Source organism: Argiope bruennichi, chromosome 7, assembly GCF_947563725.1.
Source record: "Argiope bruennichi chromosome 7, qqArgBrue1.1, whole genome shotgun sequence".
NCBI lineage: Eukaryota > Metazoa > Arthropoda > Arachnida > Araneae > Araneidae > Argiope > Argiope bruennichi.
The window spans coordinates 44,769,052-44,780,683 of record NC_079157.1 but is presented as its reverse complement, the minus strand read 5'-3'; the positions used below and the strand labels follow the sequence as shown (position 1 = coordinate 44,780,683).

Sequence of the window (11,632 nt, the reverse complement as noted above, 5' to 3'; positions counted from 1 at the left end):
TATGTGATAATTTTGTATATAACACCAAAGAAAAAATTCTATTCATCTAAGCAATTGTTTTTGAACTTTCGCCTTCACATACCCGTAGAATAAATATATTGTTTAAGAAAATTCATCCAAACGGTGCACTATGGAAATTCCAAAACACTGAGTAATAGATAAAGATGCTGTATTCTGCTGCATGAAAACAGAAATACTAATAGCCGAAGTACATACAAAACAATAATCACAGAAATAAGCAGCACATATGCAGCAGATCGCTATTTAACAATCGCAACTGCACAAAGCATCCAGAAAAAAAATCAACATTTCTTTCTCCATTCGACTACAATTACTAACTACTAGCTTCAGCTCAATTCAACTGATATCAGCTTTACCTTTCCATAATTCCCATGAAATAACGATGAAGCTTCTATAACAGATGGCAGAACTCGAGTTCTAATGTATATATCTCGGAGATTCTCGAATATTTCGTGTCCTTCTTTTTTTTTATTGCCAAATATTTAGCAACTTGTGGCAAAATGAGTATTTGCACAAGTTGTATATAAATATAGTTACTTTCAATCGTTATGAAAATTCAGTCATTTGTCATATAAGTGGACCGGGTGTCCGTTCCCCTCTTCGAAGAATGTTGTCGTAAGTGAAGTGATATAGGTCTAAACGTTCCTTATAAGCTCTGTATTAGACTCAAGGCTGTGATGTAAATCACTCTGCTCTAAGCCGTGTTGAATGCAGAGAGAAATGAAAATTTGTTGCAAAAGGTGATCTTGTTCAACGAGTTAATCATATTTTTGCATGCTTTCTAGAAAACTACCCGTTTTCTTCAAACTATAGCTTGCAGAGCATTTTCAGTTCTTAAAACTAAAACAATACTCCAAGCAATTTAGAATTCCATCGGCTTGTTTATTCTTTCCACTTAACAGCGTATCTTGCAAACATTGCCAAATTCCAGAAGGTTTACAAATTATCATCAGCTATAATACAAAAAATAAACGAAATAATATTGACAAAATATGTTTATCAAAGAAAAAATCGTTTGCTTTTGCTTTTTAATAATATTTTGACAAAATAAAAATGGTAGCAGTTATAAAATGTCTGAAAAGGAATCGTCTGCTAAATGTCTATTAACAGATTTAGATTATGATATTTTCCGAACACATATGGTTCGAAAGAAACAGAGAATTCTGTAATACCAGGTGCAGTCTAGTTCACCAGCATGTCAAAATTACTATTTTGGAGAAATATTGAAACATTCTTACTCCATATTTTTTCTTTTTAAAAAAGAAAGCAAAGAATTTCCAGAATATTAAAGAATTCCAAAGCAGCGTTAATTCGTTGGCGGTAACGTTCTTCGAAGAAAGGTCCACACACGTATGGCAAATATCTGAATCTTCATAGCGATAATGTAGAAAAGTAACCCTGTTTATACCTAACTTTTATTAATAAATCCATTATGTTCTCAAATTTTGTCTTTTATTTATGGTACATCTGAGCTTTTAAAAAAGAATCAGCCAACGTCATTACGCAATTGCATAGTTAATAAAAATAGTTGCATAACTTGCTTTCAGACCAAATGCAAATTCGGATATTTAAAGAATTGCATATCCAATCTTTCAGATACAACAGCTGATTGGTTTTCTCTCGGCGTCTGTTTATACGAGATGGTTATGAACCACACCCCCATTGAAAACCACTGCATGAGATACAACATCAAATTTCAAGAAATTGACTTTTATGGTAAGATTGTAGGTGAGTTCCTTTTGCAAGCACATCCATTTGCGATATTTATTTATATTCTTAGGAAATTATGAAATGCGTTATAACAAAAACACATATCAGATTGAGTCGAAGTTATTTTGATTTGAATTGAGGATTGAAATCCTTTTAGACTGTTTATTAATTTCGTTTTATTTTTAGAGAATAAATTTTAAGAATATACTCTCAGAATATTAAATTCTAAGAATATATAAGATTCTATCAAGATTTTAATCCAGTAAATTTAAAATTATCTTATTAATATGCACAAATATAGGTTATTTCTAAAATGAAAAAATAAATGTAAAAAAAGTATAAAGTAAAAAAAAAAAAAAGTAAATGAGGTGCGAGTATTAAAAAGTGATAGAAATATTTGCCAAAAACTCTTGTAAATTCATTCTTATTGAATTTAAGGAATAAAGTGTACATGTATTGGACAATCTATCTTTTTGCTGCCTTTTGGGGAAATGGCTACCTGCCATTGTTGCATTTTTTTCACATTAACAGCATCAGTAATTGCAAGAAGGAAATGAAAATTAAGTTGCCTCCCACTAATGACTTTCCATTTCCAATTCCACCACCAGTTAGTTGGTGAAGGAATTGGAAAGGCCATCATTGGAATTCTAGCAGATGCAACCCTTTTGAATGGATGCAATAAATTCGTTAGCATAAATGTCAGCTGCCATTTGTGAGATTACTATCCACGATTGTTGTATTTTCTCTCTAAGAACGGCACCAGTCGCTGCGAGGGAAAAAATGGGACTAAAGTTGCCTTCAGCTGGGTCGGAAAAACACTCAGTTGGTGATGGAACTGGAAATCGTCATTAATCCTCTAAAAGAAACAGCCATGTTGGTTGCATGTAATAAAATCTATGGTATAATACCGGATGCCAATCTGCGGTATGATTATCCGCAATTGTTGTATTTGATCAATACAATGTGATCAATATCAGCGGTTGTCAGGGGGAAATAAGACTGATAGTGCCTTCAATCAAAGCCTCACTAAAGGTTAGTCAGAAATGGAATGGAGATCGTCACTGCAATGATAGATAATCTTAAGTCCGGGTCGAATTGAAATTAAGATATTTAATCATTTCCCTTTCACTGACACTGATATTAAGGGATTATACCAGCATTTTGATGCATATTTTTGCATTTAGTTGTTGGAATTATAAAGAGGAAACTCCTGTTGTTATTCGTAAGCCATAACTGCTATGTCTTACTCTAGATTGAATGTTTTGATGGAGAATTTGAATTCCATCATAACATTTAAAAAAAACCTTGTTTCAGATAGTGTATACAATAGAATTAAAAATATTGTTACAGTTAAATGAAAAATTGTACGGATATGAAATTTATATCATTAAAGTTATTTTTTTTAGTCTTAAGATAATATAAAAAGTATTCTTTATAAAATAATTGTTTCGGAAGATATGAGTATCGATTTCCGTAGGCAAGTCATAACGATTATGACTAGACATAAAATTAACATACTGGCGCTAAAATTGAGAATTAGGAGCGATTTCGCGCCAAATGTAACCATGACACTTTTTTATTGCAACTTTAAAAGTCGTTTGTTAGCATTTCTGTTATACATCCAGAGTTTTTGTACGATTTTGACGCTCTTGGCGAGAAACCGCACATTATCTCAAGTTTCACCAGAATTACTTCTCTGCCAACGGTTAGGATTATTTTTGCACTTGATTGAAATTTTTTTTGAAGCCTATTTCTTGATTTCTTTTAAATCTTTCCACTTCTGACTGAATGTCCTCTTTGGTGGTGACAGGGTGAACTATCTCCGGAACACTTCTAATAATATTTTGCAGCTCCATTAATTAGCTAAGCGAAGTGTTAGATACAGTACAGCTGTAAAAAGGTTCGCTGAATGAAGCAATTGGAAATTCATATATTTTGTTTATATTTGACTGTTGCCATTCTACTGTAGGTAATTAGTTCGATTTCTGCGCCACGTAAGTTAGCGTTATATATATATATATATATATATATATATATATATATATATATATATATATATATAACCAATCTTAAGTAAGAAAAAGTTTGAAAACGAAACTAAAATGAAAACGAAACAAAAACAGTTTCGAAATCGCAACTAAAATTTATAACCTATTTAAACTAAAAAAAAAAAAAAAAAAAAAAAAAAGAACTTCATAGTATTTAGAGAGCGCAATTGCAGCTACTTCTAAAACACAGATGAATTAATACAAAAGTATTAGATTCAAATTAATAGGAAAAAAAAAAAGCAAAAAAATTAAACCAAAAAAATTATAAAAAATATAAAAAAAAGAATCCGGCCTGAAGACTTTTTCAAGGGTCACCCTCAGGCAGGGATTCAAAGAAAGGGATTTTTTCTGTGAGGAAAAACAGACATTGTCTAAAAATGATTCCTCGTGACCCGAAAATCCCCTGAAATTATGCTCAAGAGATATACCATTTTAACAGAAAGGAAATATAAAACAACAAATAAGAAGAAATTAACCACAACAAAGTAAAAATACAATAACAAAAATAACAATAAAAACAAACAATAGCACAAAATTAAAAATTAAAAACGAAAAGGCCAGTACATACCATTAACAGACAAGAAAACTTTAAACTATTGATTGTGATTCCCTGTTTTTAAAAAACTAGCGGTAAATTATGTAAACAGATGTATTTTTTATAATTTTTTTGGTTTAATTTTTTTGATTTTTGTTTTTCCTATTAACTTGATTCTAATACTTTTGTATATATATATATATATATATATATATATATATATATATATATATATATATATATATATATATATATATATATATATATATATATATATATTTCCACGATATATGAAGAATATTTTTGATATAAAAACAAAAATAATTAGTTAAATTTTAAAATGTATATTAGGACTAAATTATAAAAAAAATCATTTTAATGAAAATGTATAATTTATTTTAGAAGTTCTTTAGCTAAACACAGTTTAAAATTATGCTTTTCAATTAAAATTATTATTTAATTTTATTTATAAGTTTCAAAATTTATTTAATACCATTGCATCGGTGTCATTTCAGTTCTTCTTAACTGCACTTATTACATTCCAAATGTCTTCCCAGAAGATCTAAAAAGGGCTTTGGAAGATTTTCTGCAAAGAGTGAGTCATTTTTTTTTTTTCAAAGTAAATGTTGAATATCCAGTTTTGTAGATTGAAAAGTGGTTTTATATTACTTTCTTCCCATTTTTGAGATTTTTATGGCCTAATAAATGTTTCGGAAATCTCTTATTTCTCCATTAAATAACCATTTTCAATTAATGTTCTAATATAAATTTAAAATAAAAGATAAAGATTTTAGACGATAAAAGGATCATGTGCATTGTAATATTTTATACAAAAGTATTTACACGTAAAAATATTACACATAACAGGATTTCAATAACGAGTTACACCGGTTATATCAACTAGTATAAATTCTAAAAGCATCGTTTTCTAATTTAATTGTTTATCTCCCTTTTCTTTGGCCGCCTTCATTTTCATTCATTTATTTTGATTTTTATCGTCTGCAGTTTATTGGGCGCAAATAAAGGAAAATAAAATTACAAAATCGGTATTATTTTTTTACTTCGTTTTCATTGCTTCGTATTGGACTTCAAGTTTGCATTTCACGGGGAATTCTGCACTGATTCTTCTAGAGTACTGTGTTAAAATACGTCATTAATTTCTTTTTATTATCAATGATGCTATAGTCGTACTCACAATTATAAAATATAATTAATAAAGAGAAATATCAAGTGATTATAAACATTCCAATATAAAAGTTTTTTTTCAATTATTAAACTTTCGCATTAAAATAAATATTTTATAGTAAAAAAAAACTCCAGGGTTACATGGCCCACTTATTTCGAATTAAAATTGATGATCATGGCAAAGTTGAGAAAATAAAAAATACGTGATGATTAGCATACCTATATTCTTTAAATTTAATCCATTTTCATTTAGTTTTATTTCAGTTAAGCAAGAGAATGATAAAAAAAAAAAAAGGGCCCGATTTTATTATTTTTATAAATATTTTTTCCCTGCTGTTTAAAATTATTCAGATAAAGAAAGAACACCTTAAAATCCTAAAACTTTCCAAAACGATGTTAAAAATTCAAATCATTAAAATATCTCAAACCAGGGCTGAAAAGATATGAGGTATATCAAAATAACGATTTAACAAAACAAATTTTGAATTTTTATGGTATAACAGCAATTGAAAAACTAAAACTTACTGCAGCCTAATTTTTCTATAGTTAGTTTTATGAGACTTTTTTATGATTCATACGAGAACCATAAATGCTTTGAAAAAAAATCTTCGTATATCATAATGAAGAACATAAAAAGATTCAAAAGGTTATTACATTTCTTCAATGCAATAACTGCATGACGAAAGGATAAACTTACTAGATCAAAAAAAGGAAGTTTCGGAAGGCAAGTAAACGCAGATTTCCTTATTAAAAGGAAAGGATATTGAGGTAATTAACTCGATGCGCCGCTACAGCATATATATATATATATAAATAGTTGAGCCCTTTTGTGGTGAAAGTTTATACTACATTTAGATCACTCTTCTTATTAATTAGAAATATAATTAATATAATTAAGAGTTTACTGTTGTATATTTACTAAACAAAATACGTATAAATGATTTTAAAAGAACTACTGTTCATCAACGGATTCTGAGACGACCACATTTCGACGATTCCATTTCATTAAGGGGTGAAAAGCGGAACGATGAGCGCATTTCCGGTATTCCCTTTGACCTTGGATTTCCCCCATTAGATATTTTTTAGTTCAATTTTTTTCTCTCATGTATGTGTGCGAGTGTTTTGTTATTTCTGACCGCATATTAACTCAAAATTTCGTATTGATAAGGCTATTCAATAGTTCAAACGCTTTCAGAAATGGTACGAAGAAAATTTTATATATCACTAAATATTGTGATCAAGAAGCAGAAAACGGGGAATTATTTATTCCTGTCGCACATTCTTCGAAACGAGCCAGTCAAATTGCCCGCGTTTATATTAGCACCATTAAGAAGATCCGATTGGAAGCAAGAGATGAACTTCATCCAATTTTTGTTTCACCTAAAAAAAAGTGAAAAGAGATGTTCTTGAAAAAACATCAATTGACGAATTCGATTGTAACATCATAAGACGAACTGTGCATGAATTTTATATGAAGGAAAGAAAAATTCCTTTTTTGAATGGACTTCTTCCAATTTTGAAAGAAACAATGAACTTTAAGTGGAGTAAGAAGTATTTAAGGAAAATTCTATATAAAATTGGCTTTAAATGGAAAAGATGTCAGAATAAACGAAAATATTAGTTGAACGCATAACATATAAAAAAAGCATTTTAATATAAAAAATATCATTATTATTTTGTAAAAACGTAATTACCAAATTTTAAGACCAAAAATTTTTTATTTATTCTTTATAATTTAATGTTTATGCCCCTTACATTAAATAAAAATTGCTCTGAAATATTTTACTGTGCATTAGTGCCTTTTTCCTTCTGCATGACTAATTATTATTATCTGTAATGTTTACGCCTCATAAAACTGCGAGTCTTCATTGTTAAATGTAAACATCTCCTCCTTTCATTCCTATTTTGACGAATTAAATCCAACCTAACGCATGCACAAAAGCGCGGAAGGTTTTACAATCCATTGTCGAACAGTAGCTATGCATTAAAACGCTTAATTAACTTATCGTTATTTGGAAAAAAATATATATGGTTTCCGCTGATTATTAATATTCCCAAAAACTGTAAAAACCAATATAAATAAATAGAATCACAATAAGAAAAGTTTAACATTGTTTTTGTACAATCGTTTTCACTAATCAATTACAAATAAAGATCTTGAACCTTTCATAGCGATCGGGGATAAAAGGGGATGTACACGTCCTATCTACCAGTCAAAAATAGTAATACAATTATATCCGTTTTAAAAGTTAAATTCTAAAATCAATACTAAAATAATAAATTAAAGAGAATCGAAAAAATTATGAGACTAAAGAATTACCTTATGAGCCGAGCGCGGATTACTTTCGCTACGCCACTGCTACAATAACTTCATTTTTATGAAGAATTCAAATTCTTCATTGATGTGAGGGATAAAAAAAATCATTGAAACAGATAATCTTTTTTTACTTGCTCGTATGCGTAGTATAGAGAAAGTATCGTAATCGTCAAAAAAATTCGAACTCGAGATTTTGACGACCCTGAGTTCGAAAAACACATTTTTAGAAAATGTCCGTCAGTCTGTCTGTGACAAAGATAACTCAAAAACGCATTGAGGTGGATGGTTGAAATTTGGTATCATTACATCAAATTTGCCAATTTCTATCAAATTTCGAGCAAAATCTATTCAGAGGAAGTCTGGCTGTCCAGCAGTTCGAATATTAATTAATACGGTAACTGCGGGTCGCGGTGACCTGATGGTAAGGTCTCATCTTCGGAATCGGAGGGTTTTAGATTCGAGACTCGATTCCTCCGAAGAAACGTCGTGTAAATAGGTTTGGTTCACGTTAAATCCGTAGGGGTCAAATGTCCTTCACTGGTGTGGTGTGGAAGTTTGGAGATGGATGTACCATATAAAAACGAGACATTAATATAACTAATCTAAATTAAACTAAACACAATAACTACATAACGAAGAGAGCTAGATAGTTAAGATCCTTTAAACAGATTTAACATCTGTAGAACTAGACAACTGCCAAATTTTGAACCAGATCTAACGGCTGGTCGATTGCCTGTCTGTCAGTACTTTCGGGAATATAAACGCGATAATTCAAAATCGCAATGGCTTAAATATATCAGGTTTGACGGGAGAATTTGTGACTACAATTGCAGTTTTGCGTCAAATTTTTGTTTCAATCGGGTAAAATACAAATCGGTCTAAAATACAAATTTTATTTCCGGATTCTATTATCCGCATGCCAGGAATTAATCTCCAAGCGTCACACTCTAGATTCAATACAAATGGTAACTTCAATCTGAAACCTAATATTTCGTAACTATTGCATTCCAGTGCCATGTAGAGGCCGCAATGGCCTGGTGGTAAGGTCTCGGGTTGTGAGCCGTAGGGTTTCAGGTTCAAGACCCGATTCGACCGAAGAACCGTCGTGTAAGGGGGTCTGTTGCACGTTATATCCGTCATGCCAAACGCCCTCCCGCTGGTGTGGTGTGGAGAGGGGGGTGCCAGCTCAGGTGTCGTCCTCGTCATCTGACCGCGGTTCAAAATGACGAGGTCCGTCCCAAAATAGCTGTAGTGTTGCTTTACAACGGGACGTTAATATAACTAAACTAAACTCAGGTGCCATGTAAGGTGGTCTTTGGCAGGACAAATTTACTACAGAGTATGCGAGGAAGTTTTTGGGAGACCATTCCAGCTGGTTTATCCTGCGTTATTTAATCAAAAATCTTACTTGATCGTCATAAAAACTTTAACTCTAGAGAACTACATCGCATCAACTCACAATTTTCATTGAATTGAGCTTCATTAGTATTAATTAGTTACCATATTAATATGGTAAACAGTTTTCTTTAAAATGAGAAGGGATGAAGAGGGTTTTTGCTGTCCTATATTGGACAAAAGCACTTATCAAATCAATAGTGTGTTGAAAGCTTATAAGCCAGTTAACAACTACGCTGCACGAGCAATTGCTTTTGTATCATGGTCATGTTACTGGGCTGCGAACCTTGCGTAGTTGTTAACTGGCTTATAAGCTTTCACCACAATAGTTAATATTAAGTACTGTAAAATATGATGTTCTGCTCAAGTTAGGAAAAATTTGAGAGTTGGTATATTCTCAACGTCTCGATTTGGTGTTCAATGGATGTTGCACTTTAACTCATTCATTTCTATTCGCTCAAAGACATTGAACAATATTTTTATATCGTTCAATATTCCCAATGTTGAACAATATTGGAATAATATTATAAAACGTTTTGTGCTATGTCAACTGAATCAAAAATATGATTTAGCACATCATCAACACATTGCAGTGGTATTGTAAATAAGTTTGCAGTAAGTGTAAGATAACTTAAAATTTGTAAAATATAAAGAAAATGCAATTATTGCATAATTTCTTTATAATATTTTTCAGGATCCTATTAAAAGACTAGGATACAAAGACAATTTAGAAGATTTCAAGAATCATCCGTTTTTCAGCAGCATTGAGTGGGATAAACTGGTAATGACATTACCATTTTTATTGCTTATCGAATTTATTATAGGTTATTTATAAGCTTTTTTCAAAACTGCGAAGGTTCTTAACAGGATTTCCAAAGAGTCATGTACTCTTAGGAAATGGAACCTTGCATCCCCTTTTTTTAATTTTTAATTTCCAATACGTATTGTTGTAGAAACGTCCGATTTGGTGAATAGTGAAAAATTCCGATAAGCTGGGCAGCGGACAATTTTATTCCACAAGAAAGAACAAAAACACACAGCCAAAGCAGCAGTAAAAAAGTGAAATTGCAGAAGTGAGCATCAAACCAGTAGCATCAACCAGACCATTCGTTATGAAACAATCGCAACAACACGAGAACGTTAGAAATCAACATTGCAAAGACAGAATCCTCTCGACTTACTTTTCGCTTATACAGGTTGTCCCAAAAATTTGGAGTAAGCTTTTGTATCCCAAAATATTCCACCAAGGCATATATTTCAAATTGCGAAGTTTCGTTGAATGTAGACAAAAACATTTTGTGTCCTATGAAGGTTGATAGAAAAAGGTTTTACGTTTTCCCATAGTGCAAAATTGTGTGAGTTTTCTTTACACTCCTCAACACAAACTTTCACATTTCTATCTACAAAATTTGTAAAGATATGTTTAATTTAGTTAATTTAATATTTTAAGAAATTAAATTTAGTGGAACTACACACGGAAACATTTATTTCAAAAATTCAAATATATTCAATACAGAAAAACTTTCTCATGAAATTCTTTGTCGAATAATACACTTTCAAATCATCACGTTCCTTTCACACATATAATGTTGTTCATTTTGATTGGTCGACAGTTGGATTTATATGGAATAACATATTGAATCGATTTTATAAGGCAGAGAAGAGAATCTTGTCAAACTGAACCTTTGAGATGTCTCAAAGAAGTATACTGGAATGATGAGCTAGAAAGTAAAATTATTTGCTGGCACCTGTGAATTTTCTAAACGAATGTCATGTTTCAGCAGCAAGAACATTTGGATATGCTGACGATTAATGCCACATGTAAAATCGTAATACCAGCATAGCTCTAGAAGAATACAAACATCTTTTTCAGAATTTTCAACATCCGTCTAGAAAATGCTTTTACAAAATGTTTTTAGTGATTAAAAACTACAAATGTTTTTACTTATTCCGTGAGAAAAGAGGAGGATGAGGCTTTATACATGTGGTACAGAAATTGGCATTTTGACTTATTTTTAAAGTTACTAAAGTGTACGAATAGTCAATCTAGAACTCAAAAACCACGAAAACGACAGTCTAGAGAATAAATATTTTAATATAATACCCAGCATCCATACAGTATTCGCGGAGTCCATCGACTGTTATAACACTTATATGGACAACTACACAGCTGATGTTTAGAATTTTAAATTGAGCTCTTCCCAAAGTAAAATGAAACTTTTCTTCTGATAAATGTAATTTGGACTGTCAAATGTTGCTTAAATCGGAATAAAAATATTTATCTCCTAAACTATGATTTTTGGTACAGTAGAAATCTATTCTTCGTACAAGAGGGTCCCAGTCAGTGGAAGTTCTCTATAAATGGGTGATGTGACATTTTTAGAAATTCTTTTGTTTCTTTCATTTTGCAAAATAGAATGC

General features: G+C 31.0%; 1 protein-coding gene across 1 annotated transcript; it reads left to right on the top strand.

Moving 5' to 3' along the window:
- Window positions 1-1,651: 1,651 nt before the first annotated feature.
- Window positions 1,652-11,055, top strand: LOC129975357 (serine/threonine-protein kinase Sgk1-like). The gene is made up of 4 exons (XM_056088420.1): window positions 1,652-1,749; window positions 4,830-4,909; window positions 9,906-9,992; window positions 10,993-11,055. Exons 1-4 carry the CDS (start codon window positions 1,662-1,664, stop codon window positions 11,053-11,055), a joined length of 318 nt encoding a protein of 105 aa, XP_055944395.1. The 5' UTR covers window positions 1,652-1,661.
- Window positions 11,056-11,632: the final 577 nt, after the last annotated feature.